This window comes from Morone saxatilis, unplaced genomic scaffold, assembly GCF_004916995.1.
Source record: "Morone saxatilis isolate NCDOM2014 unplaced genomic scaffold, NCSU_SB_2.0 Contig2, whole genome shotgun sequence".
Taxonomy (NCBI): domain Eukaryota; kingdom Metazoa; phylum Chordata; class Actinopteri; family Moronidae; genus Morone; species Morone saxatilis.
The window spans coordinates 22,654,835-22,668,572 of NW_023339762.1; the positions used below are offsets into that span (position 1 = coordinate 22,654,835).

The window sequence follows — 13,738 nt, forward strand, 5'->3', positions numbered from 1 at the left end:
CCTCCTCCTCCTCCTCCTCTTGCCCTCTCCAACAATTGTGATCTCTCTGTTATTTGTGTTAACGCGGTGATCATGAGGAGCCACAGTGCATGTGCCCTCCACGTTTCCCGGCTGTAGCTCACCCGGCCGAAGCGCGTCCCTGCTCCATCCCTCCCGTGCGTCCGAGAGAGGCGAGTAGCGGCGGCGGAGCGAGCGGCAGCCCCCGGCGCAGTCGAGCACCACATTTCTTTTTGTCTGTGCGCTCCGCAGGCTTCGGGCTTCGGACTGTGGGCTTTGAGGCTTCGCATCCTCTCAGCTGCCGGCTTGGCGTAGTCGTATGAAGGAGAGAAGGAACAGCGGAGGAAGAAAAACAAAGCTCTCCATGTCTGATGTTTGAAACTGCACCGACAGTCGGATATTTAGTCTGATTTTTGTCTCTTTTCTGCGAGCTTTTTTGTTAGTTTTTAACACCATGGAGTCGGTGGAGAAGGAGTGCGGAGCGCTGGGTGGATTATTCCAGGCCATCGTGAACGACATGAAGGTAACGCACATTGAAATGAAAGTACAGCGGGTTATAATATCTGACCTTCTGTGGTTGCACGGTGGCCGATCAGACGAATATTTTTACTGCCTTTGTCTCTTTCACCGGGTCCTCCCCCACTGGAAACACCGCTGCAGGACAGAGAGATGAAACATGTTCCCCTTTGTGTTATTTGCATAATGTGCAGCAGGTCTGTCAGGCACTGGGTACGTCTAACAGTACTCAGCCACTGAGTCAATCTGTGTGCTATTACTAGGACTGCCTGCATGGAAGTATGGAGGTGTAAAATCTTTATTTTGTTCAAAGCTAGGCTGCTTGGTGCTGGCTTAAGTGTTTGGTTCAGAGGTCAGAACCTAAACTCCTCATTATTAGAACCAAATTGCAAAAGCCAAGGCAAAAGAAGGGAAAAGAGCTATCAAAATAGGAAGATAATTAGAATTTTGTGCAGTTATTGCAGCACAAAATGTTCTAGGTGCCATTTGACCCCAGACAAGTGTTCCTCCTTTATCGCAGCCTCCAAGGCTTTTCCAGATTAAATGTCAGGCACAGAAGGATGCTCTGAAAGAAAATAGCCGGCTCTATTGCCTCAACCTCCAGGACAGAAACTGGCATGAAATGTTATTGATTGTGCTTCCTGATGTTTGGCCTTGTGGCAGGAAATCTCTACTTCAGCAATATGTAGTTCAATACACATTTGATCCAGGCCCTACTTCAGTAATTGAATTGACTCACGTTGCATCTCATTTGTATATAAAACATGAGTTCTCCTCCTGTCAGCATAGTTTTGAAATGATTTCCAACAGGAACTGGATGTCTCCTATTATCTTTTGCACACATGCAAGTGGTGTGTGTGTGTGTGTGTGTTTGTGAGAGAGTTGGGGGAGGGGTCAAGGAAGTTGAATCAGGGTGGTCTGTTGTTGTTCATGACAACAGATGGAAAGTGTGAACATCAGGCCCGGCAGCTCCCAGTCTCCTCATTGTGGAGGGCACTCACGCTTACAAAGTGTTAATAATGGCGAACAAGTCAAGCATCAGGCAGCACTTTCCACCTAACAGATTTCTTATTGATCCCTGGCTCAAGGGGCCGTGGTGCCTTCGGACGGACTATTTATGGACCCTCGTTTGTCAGGCTCCAATGAAATCAGCTCTCAGCTATTGGCAGCAGCGGTTTGGTTTCATATATTTCCCTTTTGTGTTGTCCTCATGCCATGGCCAGAGAGAGACACAGAGAGAGAGACAGCCTGTGTATTGATAAGCAGCGCAGATGAATGAGACCGAAGCCCTTAGTCAGCACAGTGTCGATGTCCACTGTCTGAGATCTGACCTCATTCCTGCCGCCTGGCTGGGCCATGCAAGCCTGTCAGACCAGCTTTTACCCCCCCTGGGAGCAACGCAGCAGCATGGCTTTCCTGTGCTGATCTCGCTGATTGTGAACAATGTTACAGTATAGTGCACAATTACCTACATTACACCCGTACAGTGCATTAAGTAAACTTAGAAAAAAAGGCTGCGCAGACAAACTGTGTTGATACAAGCTCTTGGTTATATAACTGTCTGATGAAGCTGTGAGAAAAAAAGTAGAAGAGTAGGAGGTGGCGGAAGAGGAGGTAGAGGGTGAAAAGAAATAAAATGATTCAGTTGGATTGGATCAGCAATCACGAATTAGGTCAGCAATGGATGTGAATGGCGTGTGATTTGAAGCCGCTGTGCGTGGGAAAGAAACCACCTTTTAAAAGAAAAAATGTCCTTGAGCAACACTGCCTACCAGCTCCACAGCTCCAAGGATGCTAGTTTTGACCTCACCCTCCTGTGAATGACGAGGCGTGGGAGGACAAGCCTTTCTCTCCTTCCTCTCTTGTATTTGTCTCCCCCCCTGCCCCCGCCCCCGGGAGATGATGGGTGTGGATGAAGAAGGCGCCTCCTTTGCTGCTTCGCATGTAGCCCCCTTTGCCCGCTTCTTCACCCTCCTCCTCAGCTGTCTCGGCAGCGCATCCTTCCTACCCCCGGGAGTCACAGGCCACACAAGCTAATTAGACACCTGTTGGAATCAAGTGCAGACAGCGAGGCTGGGAGGGTCGTGGCAAACGGTTTTGTTGATGATCAGAGAGAGAAGCTGGGAGTTCAACACTGCCATAGCTAGGATGCAGGTTACACCAGAAATGATGAAGAGCAAGACTGTTTCCAGATTGTGTATATATATATATGTGTGGCCTCTTCATCAAAGAGGCGCATAGGGGTTATGCCCTTCCTCTCCTTTCTCAAGGGCTCAAGCTCTTGCTCTAATGGGATCTAGCCTTGAATGTCTTTTATGTTTGGCTTCTGCTCTTATAGCTCAAGGCAGCGTGTGATGATCCCAGGGAAAATCTGATCCACATTTCTCAAAGACTAGTCATACTACCTGGCCTACCCCATGCGCATAAACACTGGTGATACAAGAGCTTATGCAGATCATGCTGGTACAGCGGACATATAAACACGAGGACACTTTTTAAGAGAACGTGAGAGGAGGGCGTTGAGGCTGATGAAGGACAATAATAACATGGGTGTGAACTGAGAAATCACGCTGACCTTTTTAAAGACAAGTCAGAGCATGGAGCTTATACAGCGACTTGTTTCTAACCCCGAGGGAAGACGCCAAGCTCTCTTTGAGTCAATGTAACCATATTTGGATTTCAGTGTAGTATCTGTTCAGTGTGAATAAAGGAGAAAAGACAGCAAATTGAAATGTTATTAAGCTGTACTAGACTCTATCCTGTTGTAGAGAACACTATGTCTGCTTGTGTTATGCTTATGTGCTTAAATGTCCTTGGTGAGGTATTTATTTGTCTCCTTTCTCTTCCTTTCTTCTCTTCCCTTCTTAGAGCTCTTACCCTGTGTGGGAAGATTTCAGTGCCAAGGCCACAAAACTGCACTCTCAACTCAGGTGAGAAATAGTCCCAGTGAATGGTAAACCTTGATGAAAAAAAGAGTGCAATATTTACACTGAGACTTTTTTTATGCAGTCACGGTGCAGTGAACATGTGCCGATATATTTTACAGGACTACAATTCTGGCAGCAGTGGCCTTTTTAGATGCCTTTCAGAAAGTGGCGGACATGGCTACCAACTCTAGAGGTAAGAGGATGTTTTTTCAATTCATCCAAGCTCTCGCACTGTGTTGAGTTAAAACTCTGACAGAACAAAAAAATAACTTTTGCCACCTTTTTTTTAAGAAATCGATTTGTTGTCTTCACGGAGTGTTGCGCACTGCTTATTTGTGTCTTGCTGAAAGTGTTCGCTTACTTTAAAGCGATGCTAGTGCGGCTCTTTATTATGGTTGAGGTACTCTACCATGCTTTGTGTTGTGCAGTGTAATGCTCTCAGTAATACAATATTATCTGCACTTGCAGACTGTGTAGAGTTACAGGTTACAGCGTTTATGGAAAGAAATGGACTATTCTTCCAACATGAACATGTGATTGTGCACGCCACACATCTTGAAAGACCAATTTCACCACACACACAAACATTTCTGATACAAGACACAATTCTGACTCTCTAAGATGGCCAAAGTGGGGGTACTCTGGGGGGCCAGGCGTCTTAGAGAAGTGAAAATCTGAGCTTATTGTTTCTTCGGTCTTAATGAGGTCTGCTGATCTGCTTTGTCACCCTGCTAGTGGCAGCAGACAGGCTGGCCAGAGACGCAGCTGATTAACACAGATTTCTTTGGAGTTGATCGTCGAGAGCAGTATGTAGGTCAAAAAAACCCTGCAAACCCGGACTCAGTGTGCAAAGGCTCCTGACACACACACACACACAGACATTCAAAGAGTGACAGCTGGTAGCCGGCCACCTGACCTCGCAGGTCACACGCCAACAAGCTTTAAAACCGTTTGTACTAGTGCAGCCCCTTACTGACCACTTACTGCTGGAGAAAATGACTAAAGAGGCATTTGTTCAACAGTCTTCACACATTCTCACCAGTTTTACTCCTATAGTCTGTGCAGTAACAATAGAATTTATTGCCATTGCAATACATCAAGTGATCCCTGATGTGAGTGCGCATGAATTCTGCAAGATGAAGCAAGGTAGACTGGGGTCAACCTGCTCGCTGCTAGCAGCCTGCTTCAATATAGCAGAGGCATACACAATGGCAAGGCATGACATCAAAGGAAAAGTGTGTCTGCAGTAAAAGAGGGGAAAACAGCAGATGATAGATGGACCAGAGAGAGAAGGGCATATTGAGTTTTACAGCTATAGATGCATAAAATCCCCCTAAGTGTGTCACTCATACACCCACTCACTCTTCTGCTCCTCTCCCAGGGTCATTAACTTTAGGATTAATGTCATCCTTCTCCGGCCACAGACTGTATAAGAGATGCAAAGAGACTTTGTAACAACTAAAGAGAAACTAATGAAACATGGTTTAGATTAGTGCTGATGAACATTTGATGGCTTCAACATCTCAACTTTATCTGTTTTATGGGATAGTAAATTGGAAAGCGTTGGTTAGTAATGCTAGTGGCGTGTCTCTGGTGGATGGAAATGTCGGTTTGTTGGTCGGTCATCCACTTTGTCCCAGACTTAAATATCTCTATAACACACATGAATCCTAGGAACTCTGGTGATTACCTGACTTTTCATGTAGCGCCACCTTCAGGTTTTAATTTTAATTTGTGCAATACTTTGGTTCATGACCAAAAAGTGATTCACATCAGCTTGCTATGCTGGAGTTAAATGGTTAAATAAACATAAACTGCTAACTGGACATTATTTTCAACAGTGTTTCATTGTGGTGGTGGAGTGTTGTAGTAGAAAATAATGTTCAGCCCATTAAATTTGCGCCATTAATTTGACACAAATTTAATCACTCAGTATAAGCAATACAGATTTGGTTGCAGTTTCTATTGTTTTTTGAAATTCCAACAATTATTATTTTCAGTAAGCTAAAAGAGCTTGTGCAGTTTTAATGTGCTCTTAACCAGCACTCCACTTCAATCCCGCATCTCCTGTGGGAGCTGTGTTAGCCTTTGCGTGCTCCAAACCGCAGCAATTAATTTGGCGGCGGAAGGAATGTCGATATTTACATGAGCTGGCTCGTAGTAGACTGGGATGACCTTTGAACCCCATGCTGCAGGCTCCACGGACCATAGTTTGGGCAAGTTTGCCCTTCTGGCAGCTACAATGTTAAAAGTTCTAAGCCTTTATTGGCATCCAGATGTTTCACTCTTTCCACTTGCTTTAACTCAAGACTGTTCAGGAAACAGTGGTACATAAATAGAAGTCAGAGATTACTTGCTCTCCATTTCGTAAGTCCCCATTTTTGTTTCTCTCTCTGTCTGTCTCAGTTCGTGTGTGTGTGTGTGTGTGTGTGTGTGTGGGTCTGTCTGACTGCCTGCAGCGATCATGTTTGTCTCAGCGTCTGCACTGCCATATAGGGCTGATTGCACCACAGGAGACGGGCCCTAAGCTATGAACTTTTGGCCGCCATCACTGTCACCCCGATTCCCCTCTCGTGTTGGGGGACGAGCTGCAGCTGCTGGCACAGCTGGAGGTTTCATCGCGTTCTTCTTCTGCTTCCTTTTAATCTACCTTTGACACACTCACCCCCATCACCCCTTTAACTCTCACACACACTTTCCAGACTGGACACGTTTCCCTGCCAAGGAAAGCAACGTTTTCCTTTCATTCAGTGCGTCTTGATTGGTCCACGGGGGGAGAGAGGACGGTGAATGAAAGAGGATTGAATGATTTCCTGTCCTAACATGTTTTGTTGTGTACTGGGAGGGCAGCTTTTCATATGTACCCATAACAGCTGTGTTATATTTGAGCTCACCTCCCATCTCCATCTTGTACAACCTCCTCTCTGTCTTTGCATGTTCTTGTTTCTAACTGCCTTGTGTTCAGGCTTCCTCTTGCCTGTGTTGTCCGTTTTTAGAGTTTACGGTCTCGGTCATAGCGTCAGCGTCTGTGTTTTATGAAGCAGCTGGAGGAGTCGACTGCCAGGCGTTTTGGCACAGTGTCTGACAGTGCTGTTTCTCTAAGCTGCGTCGATGGATCTATGTCTAAAGGCACGTCTGTCTCAGTGAACTGGCAGCTCGCATCTGGGTTCAATAAAGGTCCCCCTACCACAAAGTCTATATTGGATGAATGTATTTGGAGAATTTTTGCCTTTTTAATGATAAATGTTTTATGTTTCAACACCCATGTTTCCTGAGACTAAGTCTGAGGCCCTGCATCTCTCTGCACTGTTTTTTTTTGTTAGATTGGTCAGCCTAATGGTTTTTGGTGTGTTGTCTAGACCATATCTGACAGTCTATTAAGTTGTTGTCTGATGTATTTAAGAGGACCGGACTTATCTGGAGAATAGTGGGCTCTGTGTTTGGTGTTTTGTTGTTGCTAGGCTGGATGACGTGTGCTTTAGTGGAAGGTTGGCTTTATTTTTTCCATTTTTGGACATGGTTGAATTAGATGGAGGTCAAAGAGCCAGTAGTCTGGGGCTAATGGTCCATCAGGGTATGAGATACAGGGTCCATATTTTTCAGAGAGTGAGGTGAGTCTACTGGGGGGTGAGTTATCCAGGGTGGGGGTTGTGATTGCAGTGGGATTTCCACAGCTCTGGGTATCCAGGCTAGGCAGAGGCGTTTAGCTAATCCTCTTAGCCCCACTCTGTAACACACAGACACAGCCTGCCTTCCCTTCTCTTCCTGATCAGCCACCCCCAGCTTTAAAAATTCACACTCTGGGATCACCGGCCAGACTGCGACACACTGCAAGTTTGTGTTCAACACAGACGAAACCTTCCTCTCTTTGCATCTGTGCACCAGAGCCTGCAGAGTGCAGACACCATTACACACACACAGACATAATGTTCCAGCTGGTCATTCAGTGCAGGCTCTCCCTGTCGGTCTCCCTTTCTCTCACTCATAGAGTCCATACTCAGTGGAGGACTGGAGGTATGTTAGTAGATCAGTGTCTCAGCAAAGCAGTAATCTGCTTGGCCCCTGTGCTTCTCTGGGCTGGCAGATGGGACGGATATCCCTACCCGCCATCTGGACGGCCTGGCATGGATGAGATGTGGCCGTGGCCTAGTGCAGAGCGAGATCAGGGGATTACTGTCCTCTGCACTGTCCCAGCAGCGTAGCTATTTTTACGGACATGTCAAATAATGAGAGTACGCCCATGTGACCAGCACTGACATCCATCAAGCTCGACATTTCATGTTCAAGCCTGATATGAGCCTGTATAGTGCATAGAAGGACAGGGAGGTTAGAGTTGCATCTTATGTGGGTTTGACTTCATATAATAACCTTATAGATTCTGGGTGTTTTAGATTGGACATACATGTAAATGCAGTCACGTTAATAAATGCATTGGCTGATGCATTACGTACGGTCCACTGGGCCATTTTGCTGATTGTATGTTAGGCTCTTCAAGACCACCGGCCATAAAGTCACGTAAGTATCGACAAGGGCCTCTTATATCTCCTTCAGCTGTCTACCTTGTCGGCCAGAACAGTTCCCAACACAGTTCTCCATGTCTCTCTCCATAGAGTTTAGGGGCTTCAACCTCAAAACTCAATGTGGTCGCCCTGCAAATTAATGTTTTCCAGCTATTATAACAACTACAGGCAAATTGCAATGGGGAAAAGTAGCTAGAACAATGATGTGAGGAACAGACGATGAAGGGGGGAATAATAATGTGAGAGAAAACAAATCTTTTGGCTCTGCATAACTTTCATTCTGAGGCTGAATACCAAACTAAGAAGACAAACATGAGACTTGAGGGGAACACTGTGTTCAGCTATATCCTGAACACGAACTCGCCATGGCAGGGAGCCGGAGAGGGGACGGAAAAAAGAAAAAAGAGCGAGAGCCTGAAAGAGGAATGTAAGGGAGGACATTAAAAGAGGGAATGAAATGGATACATGCATAGTTTTAATCATCTGAGGTGGTTGATTGAAGACAGTTTTTTAGATGGAAGGTCAGTCCACCACTTTGATCCAGACATCCACGGTTCCCAGAGGATCTGCCTTACTTTGGTGATTTTCTCTAGCGCCACCAAGAGGTTGCCATTTTTTGCTATTAGCAAAATGTCTCAACAACTGTTTGATGGCTTGCCATGAAAGTTGGTACAGTTATTCATGTTCCCCTCAAGATGAATTTCATTAGCATTTCTCTTGGACTAACTTTTAGCCAATAAAATAATAGTCTAATTAAAATATTCCCCTTTTTTCTGCGAACCCCCTCAAGGATCCCAGGTTGAGACCCACTGGTCTAGTCTATAGAAGCTGCAGGTATTGGGGTTAGAATAAATCGGCATTAAAAGAAAAACATAGGATTCAGTTTGAAAATGGATGCTGTGGTTTAAAATGTTGGTGGACTAGTGGCAGATTGGTACTCACTTGTGAAAACTTTAAGTATAATCTAACTGTTTTGTAGCAGAGAAGAACATTTCGGTCCCACCACCCACTTGGAAATGTTGTTACATTATTCTGTGAATATAAAGTATGTGTTTAGGAGGAAGGGGAGCGATGATAAGAAACCTCTCCTCGGGGTAAGTTAAGACTCAGAGGCTACAGGTGGGAGGTGGAGCGGATAAAATGCTATATGAGCAGCAGCAGCACCGGCAGGGGTGTCAGCATTGTTGGAAGAATTGTTTGCAAATGAGGAGAGCTGCGGGAACTTTGACAGAGCAAATAGTGGGCAGAGCATTGTCAGCTGAGATAAAGGGTGTATAGCAGGGCAGCTTTAGTCATCTGATTGAACTTGCTTGCGGGCTTTTGCTCCATTAAACACTGAGTCATTCACAGACTGCTGCCTTAATGTCTGGAGTTTGGATACATCTCGGGTCTCTCATGTATTGCATATAGGATACTCCAGCGTCCCCCTCTCTAAAGGCAAACACAATCCCCTGTGGGTTTTCTGCTCTTTCCATTTTATTGCACGATACAGTACTTCTCTCCTTCCCTTACTCTTCTTGTTTTCTCCTCTCTGCCGCCTATTTTTTTAACTGCAATGAAAAGCACATCTGGACGAGGGGCGGCGTTTATTTTTAGCACCATTTATGTCCTTGAACAGGAAGCTCCTCCAACAGAAAAATATCACTTCCTCCTTGTTCTCCTCCTCCTCCTCCTTCTTCAGTCTCGTCCTAATGCACTCCAGAACATGTTTACAACACATCAGGACACACCGAGGGCTGTCTGTGTCTGTGGGAGTTTCTGGTTGGGAGGTGAAACTTGCTGTGCGTAATGGCCAGACAACAATGGACTGAGTGTGTGTGTGTGTGTTTGACTGTGTGACTAAGACAATTGATCTTGAGGCTGTTTCCTCTGCCTTTCATTAGTATTGTTGCTGGTAAGAAGTGACATTCCACATGCAAGGAAGTAACACAAAGGTTTTGAATGCTGTTTGGATTTTTACTGCGGACACACAGCACATATAGTGCATAAGTTCACTCGTAAACAAACATTCATTTTAGGTTAGAGGTTTTTAGTTTTTTTTTCCAGCTTCTCAAAGTGAAGGTTTGTGTTTATGCTCTGTATTTGTGACTTGGTGGTTTTAATAGTTGTTTTTATGTAGGCATTACACCTCTAAAAATCCTAAATATATCTATTTTTGTTTGTTCAACAAGGTTTAAGCAGTGTGTAAATAAAGACACTGTAACACCACTATGTAAGAGAACTTACTGACATTTCTTTAAATTAATTAAAGGATTTTTGCCAAACACGAGGGATATATATTTGTTCATGGACAGCCAAAATAACATATAAAACGTAAACTATTCCCTTATTTGGTGTTATGACAATATGTAACAATAATCAAATGTATTAAACAACAAAAAACTAGTATCAACAGAGTACCAGAGCTAAAGGAAATTTGGGTTTGGAGGCCAGAATTAGCTGTGTACAGTATGCAACCTAAAGGCAATTTCCAGTGCTAAATATATTCATTTTAAGTTTCACTGAAGACGAAGAATACAATAATGATGGCCTAGCTTTTTCAAACGCTGTCTTTCCACATCAGGCTTTACAAAGTAAACTATACTTTTCACCCCAATCTGTCATTTTAAATATATTTTCAGCTGATAAAACATTTACTTTTACTTTGTGTTACAAACATGAACAAAGAATGTTTTTTTTTTCATGTCAGGCTCTTAAGAATGTAAATATATTCACATTTTAGATTAGAGAGATTCTGGGGAGTTTCTCGAAAGACTGTGTGTGTGTGTGTGTCATCCTCTGTAGCTCTCTAGCTGCAGGTGTACAACACTGTACTCTTGTTCCACAATCAATGACCGGCAGGCAGCTGTTTTATCTACTCTTCGCTCCATCAGAAGACATTGCTCCCTAACCAGCCGACGCAAAGGGATGCTGCTTTATTTTTTAATACAGACGGCTCCCACTGAGCTACACCACCAGAGCCCCTGCTGCGCTTTGAAGTGAATGTTTGATGATGTGAATGTATGATGTTTCGTCAGGTTTTTGAATTCAGAAATGTCTGCTATGTATTTGCTCAACTGGTAACTAAACGAGACCAGTGAAGCTGACTAAATCAAAGCAATTCCTCCTCGTTCCTTTTTTTTTTTCTTGGCTGAAAAAAATGTTTGCACAATGTTTTGGCTTCCTTTGAGAAGATAAAAACAAACTATATGAAGATTTTGATGATATTGAAAAATGTCATATGAGCCAACTCTTCCTACTCACTCCTGCTCATCGTTAATCATATATTTACTGAGCCTTATTTGGAAGATTTTTCCTCAGCAACACTTGTTGCACCTGCAGCAGCCAGCTAACACTTCCTCTGTCCCCTGACTGGCCGAACTAGCCGGCACCTCGGCAGTGTGTACCCTCTTTCATCCTCCCCTCTCCTCCCCTCTCATCCCATAGCCCCTTTCATCCATCAGTGGCCTCCGCTGTATCCCTGCCAGTTCACATTCTGTAGCACTTAAAAAGAGTGAGAGAGGGTAAAGACGGGAGGCTTAACTGTCTATGCCAGCTCAGCGGCCAAGGTGCCAACGTGAGGAATAACTGTTGTCTTATGGATGATGGAATTTCCTCAGCTAAGCAGTGGCTGTATGAGAGCTTCATATTCTTGGAAGTGTAACTGTGAGGATGTTCTGTACCTTTTCGCTCTACAGCCCACATAAACATGCTTTATTGACACAGAAAGCAGAGAGAGAGAGGGAGCAGCCACTCGCTCTTGAGAATGAGATTCGGCTTGGAAGCCGGTTGCAATGAGCGGTTCTAACGCCAGCAGTCACTTCTGCTCAGTAGTCTCGAGTGCAAATGAAACCTGAGCCGAGCAGCAGGGTTTAGATGCTGAAAGCGAGAGATAGTTAAGCTAAGCTCCCATGTTGAAGACATCAGGGATTGAGGCCCGTGGCAGTTTAGCTCCTGGCTCCCGGGGCTCCTGGCAGGAGAGTCCTCTATAAAGAAGGCCTATTAAAATGCTCCTCCTTCTCCGAGGAATCAGGGGAGTTAATCAGAACCAGAGCTCTAGATGGAACCACTCACTAAACGCTTAGACCACACTGCGCTGGTCCTGGTTACTGGAGCTTAAGGTTCCCAACAAAACCCAACAATAGGGGCTTGACCTTCCCACCGACAATCCCATGTACTTCTCAACATGCACAGCAGGTCTGGTGGCGATTAATATTTATGTTTGGCACATATATTGAACCAGGCGCCATCAGCCTCTGCAACATGCATGGCGGTGCTATTATAATGAACCACACATTTGTGCGCTGTTCAGTTGCTCCCAGTTGTTTGCTCCATGTCTTAAGATATATGGCTGGGTTGCATAATAGCTCTCTTCCATCATGGTCTGTGTTTTGCTTCATTCATGCACGTGTGGGTGTCTGCTATGAGGTCGGCACTGCTCCCCCTAAAGCTCCAGGGGTTCTGGTCTGCGAAATAATCACTTTCCCAGCTCCTACGCACTTCTGGACAGTTTTCAAGTACAAAGTCAAGTATCTGTAAATCTAGATAGTACAGAGAGATAGTACAGTACATTTTATTTATGTAGCTCAAAATCACAAATCACAAAACTGCATCAGTGGTCCCTGGTGGATGTAAGATGGATAGATAGATATTCTGTATGTTTTCAGTTTGAAATATTCAAGCTTTAGCATACTTGCCTTTTATAGTCAATCTAAACCCCCCTCCCAGCTTGTATATGTTTGTCACATGCCTGTGCATGCAGGGTGCTATGGGAGTGAATCACTCTGTCCCTGTCCATCCGGCCGAGGCCAGGGGCCAGCATGGCTCTTGGACATGGGCAGGAAGCCTCTGGACCTCCCCAGGATGTAGCTGTCAGCTGATCCCCCTTTGGGAGGGGAAGGAGGAGTGGAGGAGACGGGAGGGAAGAGGAGGGGAGAGGAAAAGAAATTGGCAGGTGTGGATGGGACAGGAGAGTGGGGGCTGAGGGCTCTCACTGGCCGACAGTGACATTGGGAAGGTCTGTTATAGAGATAAAAGGGCCCACATTACTTATTATTCAGGCTCCCTCCATCCTGTGAGAGCTGATTTGCAGCTGTGGATGCCTCCTGTGATGCTTTTAAGAACGGGGGTCATAACCTGTGCACACGTGTTCCGTGTGCACGTCTGTGTTTCTCATATGTCTTTACACTTGAGTTTATGGAGCCCTGAGCCAGTGTGATTAGAGGCTGTTACATGACAGACACTCAACACCAGTCCTTTAAAGATGGATACCTCTTTCACTGTTTATATCAAGAGCTCCGCTTATATAGTTGCCACATGTTAAGTCAATCACTTCCCACTGGTGTTTAACGCCCATGTGTGATACAGCTGGATGACCTTTCACCTCTAATACCCTTCCCTCTCTCTCAGACACCTAGAAAAGCAATGCAGGCATAGAACAACCCTCAACTTCTGATCCCCAACGCACAAACACAGTCAAATTATTCTGCACGACAAAAATGTCTTTGGGAGATGGAGTCCAGATCTGCTGCTCACTGTAGTTGACAGCCAAGCGGTAGAGTGAAATGGTCTTTGAACTCGCAGTGTGACGCGGTATCGATTGGAGACAGTAACCTAGTTTTTTTTTTATGTGATAACTGGAAAATAGCACAGATCTCACTGGACAACCATCTGGAGCATTCCTCGCTCTGCGTCTTCCAGGCTCACCATATTAGTCGCCTGTTCCGTTTTGTTTTCGGTCCTTCTTTCTACCTGTTTGTGTTGCACAGGTTAGAGTAATTTTCTCTCTCTCTCTCTCTC

At 45.0% G+C, this 13,738-nt stretch overlaps 1 protein-coding gene across 2 annotated transcripts in view; it reads left to right on the forward strand.

Moving 5' to 3' along the window:
* The first annotated feature begins 6 nt into the window (after window positions 1-6).
* mtss1la (MTSS I-BAR domain containing 2a) overlaps window positions 7-13,738 on the forward strand; it is a 25,393-nt gene continuing 11,661 nt past the window's right edge. For both annotated transcript variants that reach the window (XM_035665225.1, XM_035665227.1), the window contains exons 1-3: window positions 7-520; window positions 3,382-3,443; window positions 3,560-3,633. In XM_035665225.1, the coding sequence (XP_035521118.1) occupies window positions 452-520; window positions 3,382-3,443; window positions 3,560-3,633 (205 nt within the window). In that variant the 5' untranslated portion in view covers window positions 7-451. The remainder of the gene's footprint in view (window positions 521-3,381; window positions 3,444-3,559; window positions 3,634-13,738) is intronic.